Source organism: Saccopteryx bilineata, chromosome 9 (genome assembly GCF_036850765.1).
Source record: "Saccopteryx bilineata isolate mSacBil1 chromosome 9, mSacBil1_pri_phased_curated, whole genome shotgun sequence".
Lineage (NCBI taxonomy): Eukaryota > Metazoa > Chordata > Mammalia > Chiroptera > Emballonuridae > Saccopteryx > Saccopteryx bilineata.
In genome coordinates, this window is record NC_089498.1 from 3861595 (window position 1) to 3883757 (window position 22163).

Genomic DNA, 22163 nt, shown 5'->3' on the forward strand with positions numbered 1-22163 from the left:
CTACACGATTGAAATGTAAATGAAATTATTTTTTCTTAAAAAAAAAATTATGCGTAGGCAGTGACAGGGAGAGAAAGGGAAGGGTTCTGTTAGCGGAGTGATAGCCTATCACAGGGCGGACTCTTGGTACCCAGTTAAAGTCTTCTAACTGCTGCCCAGGCCTGTGTGCGGGCTCAGTTACACTGCTGCACGGCCTCCCAAAGTTGCCCCGACGGAGGTGACTCTGGTGGCAGGGAGCTGGAAGTTTCTTTCTCGTGGCAAAGAGATGACCTAGGTGCTGGACCACGTCCATCTCCTTTCTAGAAAGGAGGCTGCTGAGTGTGGCCAGCCCAGGGGAATGGGTTCACGATTCCTGCTTCTCATTCTGTTGCACTTTGCTGCAGTATCGTCAGAAAAGTAGACTTTCCCAGAACCCTGGTGTTCCCAGCGTGGTCCTGCCCTTGCCCTGCGCCAGCGCCCTCCGGCGCCCGTCCCCGCGGGCACACCGCCCGTCCCCGGGGAGCACGCCGCCCGCCTGCGCTGCGTGGTGCCGAAGCGCCCTCGTCTGCGGTCTGCGGGGTCAGGGAGGGTCTGCAGCTCTGGCTTGTTCTCACACAGACTTGCGTTTCTGCCTCAGCCCCACACCTGGCCCTGTCTGCAGGACGAGCTCAGGTTCCCGAGCCTCTGTAGGCTTGTGGGTCACCCCACCCCACAGACACCCCACCGGCCATTGTCCTGCTACGCCCTGTCCCCCGCTTTCTCTTTTCCAGAACGAGTCAGCCCCTCCCATCAGCTGTTGTCTTCCGTTCTTTTTGTTCTTGTGGGTTTCTTCCTTTTCAAAGTGTCTTGTCATTTTCATAGACTTTGGAGAGGAAGTTTCAAGATAAACACATGTTCAGACCACCATTTTTTAACATCTGAATTTTTTTTAAAAGTGCCCTACCTGAGTGATAGCCTATCACAGACGGAATCACGGGGGCGGGCTAAGAGGTACAGACTTCCAGCTGTGTAAAACAAGTCACTGAGACATACTGTACGGCCCAGGGAATGGAGTCCGTAACATTGTAATGACGCGTGTGGTGCAGGTGGGTGCTAGACTTCCCCAGGGGTCACTTCGTAAGGGTGTGTAAGTAATATTGAATTGCACACCTGAAATGATCACGATACTTTGTGTCAACTATAATTAAAAATAAAATTTTAAAATATTTCTGAGAGCAAAAAAAAAAAAAAAAAAAGGCCTCTCTGGCGTTAGCTGGCAATGAGTGGCAGCTGTTACTGCCTGTCCCTTTGTTCCCTTTCTGACAGGAAGGCCTGGACCTTCCTGAATTTCCCCTTTTTATTCTTAGAACACTCCCTTTGCCTGGGCCTCAGGCCACCAAGCTTCTGTCTCGCTGTTCCTGTCCTTAAAATAAGAAAAAAGCAGAGTGTGACATGAGCCTGTCTGGTTAACACGTTTTGAAAATTGTGTCCAGGATTTCGATGGTGTGTTTCTGGTGATAAAGGATTCAGAGGAATTTGATGTCACAGGAAACATTTCATAGTACACAACCCTCACTGTTTATACATATCCACCAGCGTATTTCTAATAATGTCTGTGATCACAGTAGCTATTTTAAGATGACCCAGAAATATGCAAGAACTTGTTCAAACAGCTTGTGGACTGTGAGAACCTAGTTTTTCCTGGTAATATTTATTTGGTTAATTTAAAATCTGTGATTCACAGAAAGAAAAAAAAAACCCTAAATGATTACAGAATTAAGTAGATTTGGGTAGTTACAATATTACCTGGGACATCCAGATGCATACATAATTAGGATAAATGCTCGTCTCTCGAGTGTAACTTTGGTTGTAGTTATTAGAGGCATGTGGCCTCCAAGCGGTGTTGATATTGTAAGATGCCCTTCAGTTACTGTAAGTGACACTGCCCCAGGCTTTCGTAAGATAATTATAAGGCATCCTGAGTTTGGTGTTCTTGACCTCAACCAAGCCAAAGAAAAATTCCTACAAAAAAGTACGTATTAGGGTTTCGTGCCACGAAATTCAGATGGAGCTCGCTCAGTAACTGAAAGTGTCTCATCAAGAAATGAATAATTTAAAATTCGAGTATAAAGTAAAGCAGTTGTTTAGAAATGTCAAGTGATGCAGCGAGGTGGTTATTTTTAACGTTAAAAATACTGCTGGCCCGAGAGTTCCTGCCAGGAAAAAAAGTAATTTCAGGCCACAAGCTTCAAACCAGGCAGAAACCTCTGTGTGTAGCGGACAGACTCTCTGGAGGCGGGCCCAGCAGCCCCGGGCTGCACGGACAGCCTGTCTCTGTGTCTGTGGGGCCCTGGCTGGCGGGAAGCAGAGCAGACAGCAGGGAGTTCAAGGCAGGTGGGGTGACAGGTCAGAGTTGATCCACGTCAGAGGACAAATATTTAGGGTTTGGGTCACTTCCCAATAAGTGCGGGAATGACTTCATAAAAGCAGGACTGCCCATAGTTCTGCATGTTGTTAGCGTGTTCTGACTGCCCTTTTGTTCCTGGGATTCTAGTTGGGTTGAGAAATAAAAAGATGTGGCTGAAGTTTGATTCCGCACGGTGCCCACCTTCAGCCAAGGACGGGGGCTCCCTGTGGTCCTCGCTGCGTGCACGGGTGCCTCTCTGGGGCCGGCCGAGGCCATCTGGGCACCCCAGCTGGCCTTTAATGTCTAGGGAGGCGTTTTCCTCAGAAATGTGCTCAGCACAGGATTGGTATTGCAATCAACCCTTATAGCAGGGGTCCCCAAACTACGGCCCGTGGGCCACATGCGGCCCCTGAGGCCATTTATCCAGCCCCCGCCGCACTTCTGGAAGGGCACCTCTTTCATTGGTGGTCAGTGAGAGGAGCATAGTTCCCATTGAAATATTGGTCAGTTTGTTGATTTAAATTTACTTGTTCTTTATTTTAAATATTGTATTTGTTCCCGTTTTGTTTTTTTACTTTAAAATAAGATATGTGCAGTGTGCATAGGAATTTGTTCATAGTTTTTTTTTATAGTCCGGCCCTCCAACGATCTGAGGGACAGTGAACTGGCCCCCTGTGTAAAAAGTTTGGGGACCCCTGCCTTATAGGGTTGCTCAGAATGTGGAGCAGCTCAATTATTTTCTTTAAGTAATAGTATTTAAAATAACTGAATAGTATTTAAAATTAAGATTCTTCTTAAAAATAATAGTATTTACCAGAGCAGCAACATTAAACTTAATCTCAAGATGTGAGTTTCTTATTATTCTCCTAGAAGTCACCTGAAAATCTAGTTAGGAAAAAAAAAAGGCAAAAGAAATGCAAACTTGGTCCTGGCCGGTTGGCTCAGTGGTAGAGCGTCGGACTGGCGTGCAGAGGTCCCGGGTTCGATTCCCGGCCAGGGCACACAGGAGAAGCACCCATCTGCTTCTCCACCCCTCCCCTTCTCCTTCCTCTCTGTCTCTCTCTTCTCCTCCCGCAGCCAAGGCTCCATTGGAGCAGGGTTGGCCCGGGCGCTGAGGATGGCTCCATGGCCTCTGCCTCAGGCACTAGAATGGCTCTGGATGCAACGGAGCGACACCCCAGATGGGCAGAGCATCGCCCCCTGGTGGGCATGCCGGGTGGATCCTGGTCGGGCGCATGCGGGAGTCTGACTGACTGCCTCCCAGTTTCCAGCTTCAGAAATTTACAAAAAAAAAAGAAAGAAAAAAGAAACGCAAACTTAAGAATTAGTAAAGAAGTGTGTTGGAAATCATTGTAAATCAGCTTTATAGGGGTCCACACATGGGAAGGAACACTGCAGAGAGATTTGCTGTGAGGTCTCAGCTAGACACACAGGAAACACAGTTCAGAAGGCGAGCGCACGCTGGTGAGCGGTCCTGGGAACCGGGGACAACTTCCCACGGCGGCCCCGTCCACAGTTCCCGAGTGGCTGTGCCCAGGGGCCGTGGTATCTGGCGTTGAGCGTCCTACAGCCTTGTTCTTCTTGCAGGCTGCTGGGCCTGTGGTAGGTACTTCAGCGTCTGTAGTGATTCGATAATCGCTTTACCAATTTCTACCAGTCAGTAAAGAAAACCTCCTGATACTTTGACTGCGATTGCATTGAATCTGTAAATCAGTTTTGGGGAAATTGACAGTTTGATATTCCCAGGTCTTCTGATTAATGACTAGCTTTGTTTAAGTCTTAGTAAGTATTGTTTTTAAGTGTTTAAATAGCTTTCAGTGGTGGGCGTTGGCATTTTTTTTTTAGATATATTTCTAGTTATTTGATCTTTGTGTATGTATTATTGTAAATGATATTTTTAATTATTTATTTTCTAATTATTTTGCTGCCAGTACCTGGGGTGCTGCACTGACTGGTATCTGGCGGGCTGTGTCGGGTCATTCATCCTAACTGCAGGTGCTCTTGGGTTTGCTGTGTACCCACCAGTCGGTAAAAATACAAATAATGTCTGTTTTTACATTTTCCTTTCTGACCATCTACCTCTTGTTTCTTCCCCACTGCACTAGCTGGGACCACCAGGACACGGCCAAATAGTGGTGGTGGATAGGGCAGCACACGAGCCGGTGGGGCCACCGCTCAGCACCCCGCTGAGTGTCAGGAGATGGCAGTAGAATGGGGTTCTCAGAAGCCACAGTGTGACTCTGACCTGATTCGTGCGTTCCTGTATAGCGTGCCCGGTACACACGGCGCCCTGCCTGTTCACTCCGATAGCAGACACACCACGGTGGACAGGGCCGCTCCCCAGCCCGGAGGGAGAGAGAAGCCTTACGTGGGAGGCGGGCTCGTTGGCTAGGGGCTGGGCGTCAGCAGCCGGAGGGTTCCACGTCCGCGAAAGCACGCCTGTCCCCCTGGGGTCCCCGGGCCCTGCTGCCGCTGAACCTCGGGCTGCTGGGCCACACAGCTGACCCCCCACCATTTCCATAGTTGGGTTTGGGTCTCGGTCTCGGTTTGACACGTGTTGATTCTCTGGTGTGTCTGCCTTGTGGAGGGCTGTGACGTCAGTCGGAGGAGTGAAGGAAGGCAGAGATTCCAGACAGCTGTGTGGCTAAAAACACGTCACAGCAAAGGACTCGACTCCAGCACTGCCTTGACCCTGCTGGCCCACTGCACTCTGACAGGGCGGGGGTCTGCGGGGTGAGGAGGGGCCCTGCCGCTCCAGCAGGGACCTGGTGCCCCAGGAGAGAGCCCGCTCCTCGCTGGAGTGTGTGCTGTCCCTCCTGCTCGATCGCTCCCCCAGCAGCTCCGCAGCCCCCCCGACTCAGGTCAGGCCCCGAGGGCCTGGTGCTCCCAGGCCCCCAGCCTGCCACGTGGGGTTATTCGAAGGGCGGCTCCTCTCCCTTGTAACCAGAGCAGGAAGCTGTCCCGCGGGAGGGGGGCTTTGGTCCCCTCTGCTCCACTGCCGTGAGCGCATTTCTCGTAGCGACGGAAAGGACTGGGACGTCTGGGACGTCTGCGGGAAGCCAGCCTGCGCTCCGCGGAGCTGCCGAGCCCTGTCCCGGGGCAGCCGTGTGCTGGTGGCGGGTCTCTGTCTTCCGGATTTTACAGCAATTCTCCAGGGCTGTGTCACAGATGGCCCTAAACTGGTAGGTGAATGCACTGACCGGTGTTTACCACCTCACAGTGTCTGTGGGTCGGGCACAGCTTAGCTGGGGGGCTCTGCTTCGCCCCCGTGGGGTTGCAGTCAAGCTGCCGGCCCGCTGAGGGCTCAGCTCGGGACCTGCTTCTGAGCCGCCCACTGGCTGCGCAGACCTCAGTTCCTTGCTGACCACCGGCCAGGCCTCTCCCGAGGCTCACGCTTGGCCTCTGGCTTCCCCGGAGAGAAACAGAGCCCAGGACAGAAGCTGTGCCCTTCTGTGATCGTCACCTTTGCTGCGTTCTGATGGCCACACCAGCCTGGCGCTGCGGGAGATGGCCCGGCACAGGCTGTGACACCCAGAGGCGGGTCCGTGGGGACTGTCTTCTTGAAGGCTGGCTCTCACAGATTTTTTTTTCCCTTAAGGAAGGTTTTTATACATTTTGTTTCTGTTAATACACCCCCTTTTCCAAGCGCTGGCACGGATTGTATAGCGCCCTAAAGAAAACCTTCAGGCGGGTGTGGGTAGAGGGGGCCTTTCTGCACCGGGAAACTGAAGTGTGCTGGGCACTGTTTGGTGAGCCCTCGGGACAAACACTTAATGAGACCAACAAACAAACGAATCATCCCCGGCAACAATTGAAATAACCTTTATTTGTCAGCTTTTAATGTGGATTTTGCTGGTGGTGGTCTTGTTTTGTTTTTGGACATAAAAACTGTTAGTTGTTTTTAACTAAGCAAGGGTAATTGTCTGTTTCTTGGTTCTAGCTACATATAAAAGCTCTCAAACATTTTAACCGCAATGCCTTATCTTCCTTTCTGGCTAGAGTTAGAACAAGTAAGAGAGCAATGAGTGTGTGCCTCTGAGCCCAGAAACTCCAGCCCAGATGCTCTGGCTGCTTATTTTGGATTATTATCATATCAGAAGTCAGATTTTTAGTTTCTGAAGAAGTGCCTGTGTCTGGGGTGAGAGGTCTAGAACACAGTGTGACAAGCGGTGGCGAGAGGTCTAGAACACAGTGTGACAAGCGGTGGCGAGAGGTCTAGAACACAGTGTGGCAAGCGGTGGCGAGAGGTCTAGAACACAGTGTGACAAGCGGTGGTGAGAGGTCTAGAACACAGTGTGACAAGCGGTGGTGAGAGGTCTAGAACACTGTGTGACAAGCAGTGGTGAGAGGTCTAGAACACCGTGTGACAAGCGGTGGTGAGAGGTCTAGAACACTGTGTGACAAGCGGTGGTGAGAGGTCTAGAACACAGTGTGACAAGCAGTGGTGAGAGGTCTAGAATACAGTGTGACAAGCGGTGGTGAGAGGTCTAGAACACAGTGTGACAAGCCGCAGTTTAATGGTCTCACGGGGCGGGATTTAAATTGGCCTGCAGACTCCTAATCTTTGAGCAGTGTCAGTTTTGAAAAATTCTATTTATTCCTATAGAATTTTACTAGTTTAAATTATGAGAAGGACTTTTCTAAGCCAGCATTGAAGTGTGTGCTGTAGAACATGCACGGATCCATCAAACTCAAGCTAATTTGTTGTTAAGGACCCGGGTTGCACAGAGAGGGCTGAGAAGTTTTAGTTCAGTTCTGCATCTTGAGTGAAGTCCCGCCTCATGTGTTCACGCTTATCTTCCTCGAGATTGTGTTAGTGGCTCCGGGTAAAGAAAGTCTTCTGCAGGTCAAAGGAACTGAGCTTAACTGGTGAGGGGTGTGGCCACCAGGAGTTTTAGTTCCAAGGCACCTGTCTGGCTTGCTGCTTCCAACACTCAGGGGTGTATAGGGTTCTGATGGAGCCAACCAAGATTATTTTTAAAAATAAATCTAGAGAGAGGACTTTTTGTGCCAAATCCTTTGCATTTGTAGGGATATTACGCAGCATGTGGTGTGCACACATATAAAATCAAGTGGTGTGCTAACGCGGAGGTGAAAACACCACGTGGGTGTGCATTGCCCCTGTCGCAGGCCGTAGTGAGCCCTGACAGTACCCAGGCTCATGGCTGCGCCCCACTGGACTGCGTGCTGCAGCAGAGGGTTGCCCATAGACCAGAGGGAGCTGCGCTGCAGCGAAGAGTCAACCCCGCCAAGTCCCTGTTCTGTTTAATGAGTCAGACTGGAAGATGCAGTGGCCTCTGGACGTCCTTGTCATGTATTATCAAAAACAGTCTTTTGCCTGACCAGGCAGTGGCACAGTGGATACAGCGTCAGACTGGAACACAGAGGACCCAGGTTCCAGACCCTGAGGTCGGCAGCTTGAGCACAGGCTCATCTGATTTGAGCAAAGCTCACCAGGTTGAGCCCAAGCTCGCTGGCTTGAGCAAGGGATCACTCAGTCTGCTGTAGAGAGGAGGGGTCCTGCCACTCCACCAGGGACCTGGTGCCCAGGGGAGGTGCCCCAGGAGAGAGCCCGCTCCTCCCTCGAGGTACATATGAGAAAGCAATCAATGAACAACTAAAGCGCCACAACAAAAAATTTATGATGAATGCTTCTCATCTCTGTCCGTTCCTGTCTGTCCCTTTCTGTCCCTCTCTCTGACTCTCTCTCTGTCTCTGTAAAAAAAACAAGTCTTTTGCAAGATATTAAAACAATATATTTTAAGTCACAAATCGTTTCTTCATTTTAACTGCTAATCAAAATAATTCTCCAATACTATTTTCTCTAATACAGGAAATGAGATTGGTTAATACAAAAATCCCACTAGAAGACAGGGGCAAGCTCCCTTGTTGGTAGTCAGAATCCCATGTCTTGGGCCCTTGTATGGTATTGATTCATTTAATCAGGGAATCAGCTAGCATTTGCTGAGTGCTTACTATATGGCAGGGTCTAGATTGGATTCTGGGAAGCAGGTGGGATGGAACTAACAACTATTTATTTAGTCCCTTGAGAGAAGGAGGTATAGAAACAAACAATTTTTAGGTGTGTGATAAATGCTGGTTTTTAAAGGGCTGTGGGGGTACTAAAGTGATCATTGAAAGCTTATTTTTTTTATAGACATTGTAGGTTTTTAAAGTGGCTTTTAGTAAAGTGAGACAAATGGTCATTTGTTTACATCTCAGCATTAATTTGAATGGATAGATGGAAAACATGTTTTCCAGGAACTCTTTTTTTATGTCCTTTATTTTCATGAATAGATAACTATTACTAAAATTGAGAAATGGTTCACAGTCGTAATTTCCACCTCTACCAACAGTAACTCTGTAGTAGAAATATTTAATAGGTAAACTTGAAAGAAATTGTATTTGATAATGTTAAGGTTGTTTTATCGTCCCCAAGATAATGAAGAAAATATTGGCAGAAAGAACTTAAAAGGTTTTCTTGCTCATGTGAGGGTTTTTCTGGGCATTTGATCCACAGATTTCTCCTTTAGAGTTAGTTCTTTTAAAAACAGAATGAAAATATGCAGGCACAAATGCCTTGGCCGCCCCAGCCAGTAACTTGAGTTTCTGTTGCACTTAGCACACTTTCTCTGGCTGAGAGTGAGTGTTTTCTGGAAAAGATTAACCTGAAACTGACAGCACAAATTATACAGTTGGAAACATTTAGGTTTTTCTGATTTGTTTTTAAGATACTTTGTTTTTTCCTTCTGCTTTCCCAAGGGGAGGCTCTCAGATACACTGTATCAATGGACAGTTCGCTCTGACACACATACTTCTATCTTATAAGAAATAACAAAGTCACTAATAATCTCAGCATGTCAGCTCAGTATTTTTATTTTATTTTTACTTATTGATTTTTAAAGAGAGAGGAAGGGGATGAGAGAGAGAGAGAGAGAGAGAGAGACAGGAACATTGATCTGCTCCTGTATGTGCCCTGACTGGGGGTCGAACCGGCCACCTCTGGGCTTCAGGGCAGGGCTCTAACCAACTGAGCTACTGGGCCAGAGCTCAGCATACTTTTTAAAATGGACTCAGTTTAGGGGGGAAAAACCTTGGTAGTTTTTATAACTGCAGCCATACCAGCCTTTCTCTTCGTGCCCAAACGGGCTAGAGCCACGTAGCCTGCTCGTGCGTGCTGAGGAATTAGATGTACATGGTATTCTTCACGGGCACATGCCCAGCCTGCCTCCCGGGCACTGTCACTGCACCTAGTGACGTCCCTCCTCCACTCCACACACACACACACACACACACACACACACACACACACAGCCCAGCCAGCCTCTGCAGGGGCCCGGTGTGGCTGGATTCAACTTACAAGAAAATTTTTAATCATTTAGTAATAATTTTGGTACATAATTAATTTTCACTGATGAAGAATGTTGTTTACTTGCCAAAGTCAGCATTGTTAAAAACTGAGTAATTTTTTGGCAAATCAAAGTAATGATTTCAAGTATTTTGGTCATTTGTCAGTTGGCCACAGATGTTATTAAAATTAAAAATCTAATAACTCAAACAGGGTTTACCTCGGGAGACCAGTGGATACCTGTCCGGCGTGAGGCCTGGTGGGGCGGGGCAGGCACACTGGGCGGTCAGCACGTCTGACCACTAGGTTCCAGAGGACGACTCAGGGCCCAGTTTCTTACCCAAGACTGTGCCCCGTAAATGCCGGTTATGGCCCGCGTGATGGTCACTCCGTCAGCCTGGACAGCACCCCAGAATCGCCGTCAGAAACGTCAGGTGACCTCAGACTGTGGTGGGTCCCAGGTGCAATTCTGAAGAGTTAAGAATTTGCTTAATTTGTGGAGAAGCGCAAAGGAAGATCTTCAAGTCCAGCCCCGACATAACGACAGCAGTGACTTAGACGCATTCACAGGGAGCGAGGACAACGGTGGAAGAAGGCTGGACAGAGAAACCAAATCGTAGGCCATTGTGCCAGCCCAGGCAGGAAGGACAGTTGTCATTTCTAAAGCTCCTGCTCTCTGCTAGACAGTCCTACGCTTTTTACATGTATTGACTCCTTTAATCCTCTAATGACCCTATAAGAAAGGTGGTTTTTGGGCCCATTTTACAGATGAGAAAACTAAGGCACAGAAGGTTAAATAATGTCCCCAAGGTTCACAGTTCATTAATGTCAGAGTCAGAATTTCAGCTGAGGCAGACGGGCTCTGAGTCTAAACTGAGGGGCCAGCCTGGGCTCTGTTAGTCCCATCGGTCCTGTGCCCACAATCCCCGTGACAACTGTTTGAAGTGTGGGCACTATTTCTGTCATTTCAGATGAGGAGGGAACAGGGAAGCGAACAATCCGAATAGGAAATTCAGATTGCAGTAGTGTCTAAGAGACTTAAATACGTAATAAATCTCACCAAGGAGGTGAAAGACTTCTAAAAACCACAGAACACTGCTGGAAAGAAATTTTAAAAGTAAATGGAAAGGTACCATGTTCATGGATAGGAAGGCTTAGCATTGCTAACATCTACAGATACAGTGCCCCCTCTTCCAAACTCAGCCACCCTGTTCAGAGAGGTGGACAAACCCGTCTTCAAATCCATAGGAATTGGAATGGGTCCCAAATAGCCACAACAATCCCAAATAAGAAGAACAAGATGGAAGACACCTCCTGGCTTTGGGCCTTGTACAAAGTGACAGTGATTAAGATAGTGCCGTGCAGGCATTCGGACAGACATGTAGACCAGTGGTATAGAGGGCACAGGACAAAAGGCTTGCGTCTGCAGTCACTCGACTTCTCACAGCAACGCCAAGACCATTCAACAGGGAAAGGAAAGTCTTTCTAGCAAATGGGGCTGGAAAACTGGACGTCCACTGGCAAAAGAATGCCTCCCCTTATACTGGGTACAGAAGTCAAGTGAAAACTGGCCAATGACCTAAACTAGTGGTCGGCAAACTCATGAGTCAACAGAGCCAAATAGCAACAGTACAACGATTGAAATTTCTTTTGAGAGCCAAATTTTTTAAACTTAAACTATATAGGTAGGTACAGTCCTTATCGAGGTAGCACCCGCACGTGGTATTTTGTGGAAGAGCCACACTCAAGGGGCCAAAGAGCTGCATGTGGCTCGCGAGCCACAGTTTGCCAACCACGGACCTAAACTGAAGAACTAAAATTATAAAACTTAGAGGAAAACATTGAGGGAAATCTTCATGCCGTTGGATTTGGCTGTGACTTCGTGGATATGACACCACAGGCTACAAGAGAAAACAGATAAATTGAGTTTCATCAAAATTAAAATTTTTGCCCATCAAAAAACTATCAAGAAAATTAAAAAAAAAAAAAAAGAATAACCTTCAGGTGGGAGAAAATAATCGTGAACCATACATCTGACAAGGGATCGATATCCAGAATGTATAACAAACTCCTACAACTAACCCTACAAGCAGCAGCCTAGTCCAAACAGGAGCAAGTGGACGTGAATGGGCACTTCTCCAGGCAGCACAGGGAAGGCGTGAACATCGCTCATCCTTAGAGAATGCAAACTGGAACCCCAGCAAGAGTTTTACTTCCCACCTAGAACAACGGCCATGATTTTTTAAATGGAAATAAGAAGTGTTAGTGAGGATGTAGAGAAATTGGAACCCCCCCACCCCACCCCACCCCCGTGCACCGCTGGTGGGAATCTCACATGGCGCAGCTACCGTGGAAACCGTTCCTCACTTCCTCAGGAAGTTGGGCGTATAACTACCATGTTGCCAGCACCCCACTGCCAGGTGTGTGCACCCGTTGAAGGCAGGGCTTGCTGCCCGTGTGGGGGGCGGCTTCCCTAGGCCGGCGATTGGGCAGTGATGGGAGGTGCCCTGGAGGGGTGGAGGCCGCGTCCAGACACTACCGTCTCGGGGGCCACAGTCTCAGGCAGCTTGTGTGTCCTCCCTGGTCTTAGTTTTTCTGAGTATAAAATGGGGGGTTGGACCTGCTCTTGGGCTTTCTGCCTGGCTTCTAAAATGTTCTGTGTCGCAGCTCTGTCCTATGCTTGGTGAATTCCTGATCCTCCCTCAGCAGTGCCCAGCCTCCGAGTGAGACCCAGCTACTCCACAGGAACGGTGTCCGGCCATTGTTTTAGGATGGCAGAGAGGCGGTCTCATTTCCATGGGAGGTCCGCCTCTGGTTAGCCCCGTGTGTGCTGGCCGGTGTTCTCGTGCCCCTGGCTCTCCCTGGCCCTCCCCCTGCAGCCAGCACAGTGCTGCTCTTTGTGCGAATAGGTGCCATTGTGTCATCTGGAAGGAGGGTGTCTGCTGTCACCCTGCCACTGAATGAAGGTTCTCAGCTCCCGGCAGCTGGAGAGGACAGCGTGTGCTTCTGGCTGGCAGCGCCCGGGAAAGAGTGATCGCAGACACTGTCTGTCCTAAGTGCGTATGTGGAGATACAGTGTTGGGCCTGGGGTTCAGTGACTTGTTTTCCTACCACATTCTGGAGGTTTTTCTGGGTCCCTGGCCTCTGCTTCCGTCCATGGGTGGACCACCTGCCAGGAGAGTTTGCTGCAAGAGGCACTCTTGAGGCAAGAAGCTTGTTTATTAACAGAGTTCCCGGCCCGCTGACCGGAAGCCGGTGGGAAGCAGGTGAGGAAGCCAGAGCCAGGGAGGGGGCAGCCATTCCCGACTCCTCGTCCTGGGACTCGGAGCAGCTGCCCGGTTCACACGGGATCGCTGTGCGCCTTCTCATACAGACGTACCTCCCACCAGTCTCCTTCGTGCTGGGAAGCTTTACCTCTTCTTTCCTCAGTTTGATGTCATTTCAAAAGACCTTCCTCACATGACCTAACACCAGGAACGCGTGCGGAGTGCGGTGCTGGGTCGGCTCCGGCCGCGGCTGCCCTCTTGCACCTGAGCCGAGTGCGTGGCCGGGCCGTGGGGGCTGCGGGGGACCAGGGCCGCCTGTACGGGGCTGTGTCCTTAGGGATGGCCCCTGCGAGGCGGACCTGGGTCTGACACGACCTGGGGGGCTTTTGCTGTTCTGACAGGTGCCTTTCCTGAGAGACTGGACCGATTTGTCTTTTCATAAGCCCCGTGTTAGAGATCTGTCACGCTAACGTTGCTCTGTTACTCCCTAAACTTGTTTACTGGCTACTTTATTTTGGTAACCAGAAAATGAGATTCTGCTTTTAATTTAACTTCTTTACTTCTTGGTGAAATAATCATTTTTTCATGTGACTACTATTTGTTCAGAACCCAAGAGAATGATCTAGAAGAAAACGTGGCAGTTCCGGTAGGAAGATTTATGGGACACAGTCCAAGCGATGTTGATGGTTTAGAGGTTGGATTTTTGTTTGCCCAGCCTGGAAAGGTCCATCTTGCTGGAATGTTCCAGCCTGGGCAGGGCCGGCGGGGGATCCAGGGGCTCGCCTCCGTCTCGCCATGGTGCTGCTCCCCCCCGATGGGGGTGGGGCGCGGCCCCAGCTGTGGCAGCTGAAAGCTGCACAGGGCTTGGGTGCAGCTGTGACCGGGGCCCGAGGCATCTCTGGGGCGCTGCTCGGTTTGCCGCTCACGGCTGTGATGCGGGCGCAGTGCGTGCCCTGTGAGGACCCAGCCCCTCCTCCGACCGCCTCTCACAGCCCCGTGGGCATCCCTCCCAGCTCAGCTGCCTGGCTGTGCACACAGTGGGCCCCAGGATCCTGACCTAGGCTTTAGTTTTCCAGGCTTGGGTTCTAAAGAGGGAACGTTCTGAAGCACAGGTTAGTTCTAAGTTTATTTTTATTTTTTTAAGATACTCCCGCATGCATCCCAGCCGGGACCACCCAGCAACCCTCGTCTGGGGCTGATGCTCGAATCAACTGAGCTATCCTCAGCGCCTGAGGCTGACACTCGGACCAGTTGAGCCACTGACTGCGGGAGGGGAAGAGAGAGATAGAAAGGAAAGGGGGAAGGGTAGAGAAGCAGAGGGTGCTTCTCCTGTGTGCCCTGACCAGGAGTCGTACCCAGGACTTCCATATGCCGGGCCAGTGCTCTGTCCCCTGAGCCAGCTGGCCAGGGCCTGTTCTCAGTTCATTAGGTTTTTCACAGCACAGCTGCTGTGGCTGGAACCTAGAGTGAACTGTCATCTTTCATGGGACAAGGTGCAGTCACACTGGAAACCGCTCCCACCCTCCCCCTCAGTGCTTAGGGCTCTGGTTTATCACTCCGCCTAGAAAGGGGCTGGCTGTGCTGACACGCTGGCTACATAACTGTGAATTGGCTTCCACCCACCTGGCTTTCCTTCCTCCTGTGATCGTGGGATCTGCCTGCTGCAGTGATTGGTCTCAGAAAAGCCGGACATGGAGCACGGCAGGCTGAGCAGCCCACATCCCGTCCCTGCATGGCCGAAGCTCCGGGCACCCTCCCCTCTAGGTGCGGAAGCCGGAGCCGGGCCTGCGTCTCCCTCTGCACATCACTAATGAAGCCATGACACCTGCTTTTGCTGCTGCGCTGAGGTCTGCATGTCCCTGGACTGACAGTTGAGAGCCTTGCCCCCCTTGACTCCGGGCATTGCTCAGACAGGCTGCAGACAGCTCTCCCCTGCCCACAGGCTGCGGGGCAGCCCTGTGGTCGCAGAGTTTGTGAAACAGGTGTTCTGAGGAGCTGTAAAGATCAGTGAAGACCTAAAATCTGGTTGAGCCAAACTCTGAAAGATCGGGTGACATGATAAAGACGTCACAGTCCTGCAGAGACAGGTAGTGGGAGGACTCCTGCTTTGTACGTGGTCAAAAAGTCAGCGAGTGGCAGAAGTATGGCCTGCCACTCACTTTGTCTTCTGTGTCACCGTGACCCAGTCCTGAAGGGGAGCCCTGCAGGCCCATCGTGGGGGGGACCCCATCCTGAAGGTCACACCAAGGCTGAGCATGCGGGCATCATTCAGGGGCGCTCCAGATGTCTCCTGTAATAGAGTCTAAAATTAGGGTCTTGGCCCTGGCTGGTTGGCTCAGTGGTAGAGCGTCAGCCTGGTGTGCAGAAGTCCCGGGTTCGATTCCCGGCCGGGCACACAGGAGAAGCACCCATCTGCTTCTCCACCCCTCCCCCTCTCCTTCCTCTCTGTCTCTCTCTTCCCCTCCCGCAGCCGAGGCTCCATTGGAGCAAAGATGGCCCGGGCGCTGGGGATGGCTCCTTGGCCTCTGCCCCAGGCGCTGGAGTGGCTCTGGTTGCAACAGAGCGATGCCCTGGAGGGGCAGAGCGTCGCCCCTGGTGGGCGTGCCAGGTGGATCCCGGTCGGGCGCATGCAGGAGTCTGTCTGACTGTCTCTCCCCATTTCCAGCTTCAGAATTAAAAAAAAATTAGGGTCTTATATTACCAAACACCATCAGTTTTGGAAGGAGTTAGTGAAAAACAGTTTTTAACTTCATATCAGAATGAAGAGTCATAGCAAAACTAAAATGAATATGCTAAGTATACAGTGTTAGGTAACTGTAATTATTACCTGTATATTAATATATAATCATTTCCCAAAGGAAGGGCGTACGTAACAGGAAGTGAAAGGTAGTATCTGACAGCGCATCAGGAGATGGTGCAGGAGCGAGGGGAGGGACAGAGCACGAGGCTCCCTCCCCGCCGGCCCGGGCACCCCCAGGCACACCTGCTTTCATTGGAAAACAGTCCTCTGAGCGCTGAACTGTGTGTGTACAGAGGAGGCATTGCTTGTGTGGGTTCCCGTCATTTTCAAGTTCATGTTGCCTGTCAGGAAACGGGACACCTGATGGGACTCCTCTGTCGAGGGGAGTGACAGGTGTGAGCTTGGTTGACCGAACAGAGAATTGTACGAGGTCATCTGTCACACTCGACCCTTCCTCTAAAGACCGTTGGTTGAAACAGTGCCAGGCATTGTTCCTGGCTTCAGAGCATCGTGTTTAGAAAGAAGGCAGGCAGGGTGCTCCCTCCTGGGGCTTCCCCTTTCGTGTGGACGACACTCGTGACGCGGAGAAGGCAGCGTGCAGCCCCCGGGGGCTCTGGTGGGACTGACTCTTGGGCCTGAGTCCTAGGGACACAGTAAATGTGTGCGCCTCCATACATGCAGAGGGGCTGACATGCACTGTGCGTGTGCGAGGTTTGCTGCTAGTGAGCTCAGACTGTGCGCCTCAGAGTGTCTAAGTGCATCTCTCTCCCCCAGGCTGCAGAGAGCACGTCTTAGAAGACACGAGAGCGGAGTCTCTCAGTGACACTGCCGACCTGGCCCTGCCGCCCGAGATGCCGATCCTGATTGACTTCCACGCGCTGAAGGACATCCTGGGGCCCCCGATGTATGAAATGGAGGTGAGCAGCCTGGTTCTGGTCCCCCCTCCATTTACTCTGCTGGTTGCTCAATGGACCAGGGAGGTGTGGAGGTGGGTGTTTGGGGAGGCTGCATTTTATCTAAGAGGGAACCGTGTTTCTCTGTGGGGTGGAACATCATAGGATAACGAGGCTCCTGCAGAGTCAGACCCCCGTGGCGTGCCCCTCCCCTGCCGGCCAGCCCAGGTGAGAGCGGTCTCGCTGGCCCTCACTGGCCTCTTAGCAAGTCTGCAGCGGTGGGCAAGAGTGCTTGACAGTTGTTCCACAGGAAGTGACACAGTGCAAAGTAAAATAACGCAGCAATAATAAGCTGTTCCACATACAACAAGTCCTGTTTTGGGCCCCACTGCATGTTCCTGTTGCACGTGCTTAGCTAAGGGTCCCCTGCTGTCCAAGGCTGGGGGCGGAGGCAGGAGACCATGAGGACAGGACCCTGGGGGTGGGAGCCTCACCACAGCTCTGGGCAGCACAGCGCGGACCACGGCCCCTGCCAGGGCTCTGGTCTCGCTGTCCGCAGTCCCTGTGGGGTTGAGTACAGTTCTCCCGCCTGCCCTCCCCAGCGGGACACCACCCCTGAGGCGGAACCGGGAGCCGAGGGCTGATGGCAATGGGTGCTGGAGCCTGTGACCACGGAGGCCCCACGAGCTTTTATGGGTCAGTGACTAGAAAATACTGTCTTCTGCACTAACCTGCAGAAGCTTTGCCGTCACCACCTTGTCGGTGTTTAGGGAAAAAAGGGTTTCAGAAGGTGCATGTGATGAACTGTGCAGGTGATCTCAAGAAACCACTGCCAGTAGGTGTGGCTTCAAGTCTCAAAACTGGGGAGAGAAGAGACTGTCCCCAAACCCGCCTCCTTTATGCGTTAAGCTCTGAGCTGGCTGTCAGAGCGGCCGGGTCTGCGAGCAGCTCAGTGACCAGCGTAGAGCTCACCAGCTCCCAGCGGCAGACCTGGCTTGAGCAGGGGAGACAGAGGCATCACGTGGTGGTTCCTAAGTTGTGGATTTAAATGTTGAAGTGTTGAAAGAGATGGAGTGAGACTTCTTGGTCGAGAAACTGAGCAAAACCTGCTTTTCTGTTATGAGCATCCAGGGATTTCTTAAGCAGGGATGTAGACAGGCTCTGACCCCACGTGTGTGATGGGCGTTTCTCCTAGGCTGTCCCAGCAGCCGCTCCTGCAGGGCCTTGGGCGTGCGGACTGGAGCACCAGGTGGGCGCAGGTCAGCACTTGTCTGTGGTTCTGGCACCCCAGTCTCTGGCCTCGCTGCTCTGGGGCAGGGACAGGGACAGCGGGTGAACATGGCTGGCGTTCTTGCAGTTTTGGCAAAGAAAGGGCCAGAAGATTAGAAATGAGACATTTTACAAACACTGCTTAACAGCTCTGGTATCACAAGAAATTCATCTTTCTTGCAGCAGCTGAGCTGTGATGTGTATGTGGCCTGCATGGTGGGCTTCAGGGGCCACTGTGCCTCTAAATGTGGCATCTTAGAGCAGAGAGAGGATCTAGTGTCTGGGAGTGGGAGACGTTCTGTTCACCTCCTCTGGGGTTTGTCTCTACCTCTGGTGGTCTGACCATCAGGCCATATGACTTAACCACCTCTGCCCCAGACTGTGCATCTTAGAAATGACGACTTACGGAACACCCCTCTATTGTCCACAAGGGGTATCCCTGTGCTGGGAGCCTCACGTACACACAGGGAGAGGCTCGGCAATGACGTGGATCGTGAGACTCCCACAGGTGCGTGGGTAAAGCGGTGTTCCCTGGAGTCCTCTCAGTCAGCCGCGGGTCGGACCAGGCCGCTGCCCGCCCTTCCCTGCCACAGGATGGCGGGTTCCTGGGCGGCAGCTTTGCAGAAGGCTCTGACCCACTGCAGTGTGGGGGGAGGGACGATGGGAGGGCGGGACATCCATTTGTGTGTCTCAGTATCGGGACAGGGGTGACCCTCCACAGTGATCCCTCACTGACAGCCATTGCAGAGGGTAAGGTTAGATAACCACTTGGGCTGGAACCCTGGAACAGAGGTGTGGCCCCAAGCTGCGGCCCTGAGCCGGCCACGCCCTCTGTGCTGTTGGGAGGCGGGGCCTCTGCCCTGGGCCCCGCCCACAGGGCCGGTCTTCTTCTGTGCAGGGCGAGCTTAGACGAGGAATACTGGAGTACAGGCCGTGTTCCCCAGGTATTGCAAGGCACCCTTTTTGGCCTAAATGTCTGTATTCTCTACAAAGGGGAAAGTCTAGGGGCTGTCATTTCTTCTCAAGTGTCACTTGTTCAGTGTGTGCTGAGGACCTGATGGGTGCCAGCAGCGCGGGCCAAGGCCCCACAGGGCCATCACTGCCCTCTGACATGGGTGTGCCCCCTACTGGGCTCATCACAGGGCCAGAGCCTCCAGCGCAGGGTGGGCCTCGGGCCCCGGGCCGGGAAGTGGCGGCTGTCTCTGTGCAGCAACGGCAAGGAGCAGGGCATAACATGGAGGGGCTTTGATGCGCACTGTCCCCTCAGCCTCTGCGCTGACTGACACTTCCTAATATGCGTGTCCGGAGCAAAACTGTGGTGACTGTTTATAAACACAGCCTGAGGAAGGGAGTCCGGGAAGACAAGGTCCGTGCCCTGAGCAGTGGCAGGTGTGCGGCTAAGGCGCTCCTAGGGCCCGCCGTTAGTGGGCGCTGCTCACCTGACCCGCCCGCCTTCCCCCTCTCCAGGTGTCCGAGCGCCTGAGTCAGCCGGGCGTGGCCATCGGGCTGGCGTGGACGCCCCTCGGCGGGGAGATCATGTTCGTAGAGGCGAGTCGAATGGACGGAGAGGGCCAGTTAACGCTGACCGGTCAGCTGGGGAACGTCATGAAGGAGTCCGCCCACCTCGCCATCAGCTGGCTCCGCAGCAACGCCAAGAAGTACCATCTGACAAATGGTGCGCTGGGCGGCGGGGCGCAGGGGGCGCTTGAAGTCGTGAGGGGGACAGAGGCAAGCTGAGCAGGCAGCTGCACCAGCACCAGGCAAAGCCCTGCCCTCCTGGAGTCGTGGACACCGGCCCCCACGCAGGGCTGGCCCCCAAGCAAAGCTGTCCGGAGGTGCCTGCGCCAGACGCCACTCCTCCACGGCGCTGTTTTCAGGCCCTGCTCCGCCCATACTACCCATTATTTTGAAAGAGTCCTTTACCCAAAACATTCATTTTTTTATCTTGATTTTTTTAAGGAGAAAAAGAAACAGGTTTAAGTTTTCTACATTAAAATACTTTTTCCCTTTTTAAAGCTTCTGGAAGTTTTGATCTTCTTGACAACACAGACATCCATCTGCACTTCCCAGCTGGAGCTGTCACAAAAGACGGACCATCTGCAGGCGTTACCATGGTAACCTGCCTTGCCTCACTTTTCAGTGGGCGGCTGGTCCGCTCCGACGTCGCCATGACAGGAGAAATCACACTGCGAGGCCTCGTTCTGCCAGTGAGTATGAGAAACCTATTCAGTTGGCCTTTTAATTTGTTACTTTTAAATTTCAAATCGTATTTCTAAATTTAAAATAGTGGTTTGCCTTCTTCCTGTGAATACCTTAGTTAAGTTGGTATAGCTGTAATGCATATTTTTTAATTTTGAACGGATTTTTTTAAAAGTTTTTTCCATGTTTTGTTTTAAGATTTTCTTTACTGATTGTACAGAGAGGAAGGGGCAGGGCAGTGAGAAGTGCCAACCCCTAGCTGCTTCACTGGAGTTGTTCACTGCTTGCTTGTCCTATGCGCCTTGACCTGGCAGGTCCGGGCTTTCGAACCCAGACCTGTGTGCCTGGTTGGCGCCTTACCTGCTGCACCACCACAGGCCAGCCCCCATGTGTTTTCTTGTTTCCCTTGCTCAAGGAGATATATTAGAAAAAATTACTGCTACAAGTAGTGTCTAATTATGCTGCCTGTATTTTATTCTAGAATTTTTATGGTTCCCAATCTAACGTCTTTAATCCATGTGAGTTTATTCATGAGTATGATGTAACATGGCGGTCGTTTCATTTTTTTGAACATATCTGTCCAATTTTCCCAACACCATCTATTGAATAGACTGACTTTACCCCATTTTATTATATGTTCTTGCCTCCATTGTCAATATTAATTGACCACAGAGGCATGGGTTGGTTTCTGGGAGCTCTCTGTTCCACTGAGCATGTCTGGTTTTACGGTAGTACCATGCTGTTTTGCTTACCGTGGCCTTATCATATAGTTTGGTATCAGGTAGCATGATTCCTCCAACTCTGTTCTTTCCATGATTGCTGTGGCATTCGGGGGTCTTCTGTGGTTCCACAGACTTGGAATATTTGTCCTAGTTCTGTGAAATACACCATTGGTGTGACAGGCACTGTATGAAGCTGTAGATTGCTTTGGGCAGTGGGGACATTTTAAGGGAGTTAACTCTTCCTGTCCAGGAATGCAGTGCAGCCACTTACTTGTGTCTCCTTCACTGTCTTCCAATTGGCTGAAGACAGGTTTTTTATATCCTTGGTTAAATTTATTCCTAGGTATTTTTTGATGCAATTGTAAAGGGGGTTTTCTTTATTTAAAATGTTTGCTTATTGATTTTAGAGAGAAAGAGGAAAGGAGAGAGAAAAGAGTAACAGCAACTTGTTGTTCCACTTATTTAAGTATTCACTGATTGATTCTTGTTTGTGCCCTGACCAGGGGTTGAACTGCAACCTTGGTCTGTCAGGATGACACTCTGTAATCACCTGGTCAGGACATTGAGGTTGCTTCCTTTTCTGATAGTTCATTATTAATGTATATAAATACAACTGACTTCTGGGTATTTTGTATCCTGCTTCTTTACTGAATTCAATTTTCGTAGATTTTTTTGGTAGAATCCTAGGGTTCTTCATATACAATATCATGCAAATAAGTTTTGCTTCTTCCTTGCCAATTTCGATGCCTTTTATAATTCTTCTGGTTGGTTTTTTGCATCCCCAGAATAAATCCCACTTGGTCATGGTGTTATGTATGGTCTTAATAAATTGCTGGATCCAGTTAGCTAATATTTCTTTGAGGTTTTTATGATCTTTGTTCACCAGGGATACTGGCCTTTAGTTTTCTTTGTATGGTTTGGAATTAGGATAATGCTGGCCTCAGAAAAGGAGGTTGGGAGTCTTCCCTCCTGCAGAACTTTTTAGACTAGTCTGAGGACAGGTGTTGGTTCTTTGACGGGTAAAACCAACCTGTGAAGCCATCCGCTCCAGGACTTTTGTTTGTTGGGAGTTTTCTGATTCTTGATTTAGTTTGGGAAGATTGTGTGTTTCTACAAATTTATTTATTGGTATATAGTTGTTCATGATATTTTCTTACAATCATTTGTATTTCTTTGGTGTCAGTTACTACTTCTCTTTCATTTCTGATTTACTTAACTTTTTCTTGATGAGTCTGGTTAAACATTGGTCAGTCTTGTTTCTCTTTCCAGAGAACCAGCTCTTGGTTTCATTGGTCCTTTGCATTGTTATTATTTTTTTTTTTTTGTATTTTTCTGAAGTTGGAAACAGGGAGGCAGTCAGA

The 22163-nt window shown here is 50.7% G+C and overlaps 1 protein-coding gene across 1 annotated transcript in view; it reads left to right on the forward strand.

Moving 5' to 3' along the window:
* The window catches only part of LONP2 (lon peptidase 2, peroxisomal), a 69070-nt gene that overhangs the window by 45142 nt on the left and 1765 nt on the right, over positions 1-22163 (forward strand). Inside the window, exons 12-14 of the mRNA XM_066243839.1 lie at positions 16494-16636; positions 19349-19556; positions 19898-20088. Coding sequence (XP_066099936.1) covers positions 16494-16636; positions 19349-19556; positions 19898-20088 — 542 coding nt within the window. The remainder of the gene's footprint in view (positions 1-16493; positions 16637-19348; positions 19557-19897; positions 20089-22163) is intronic.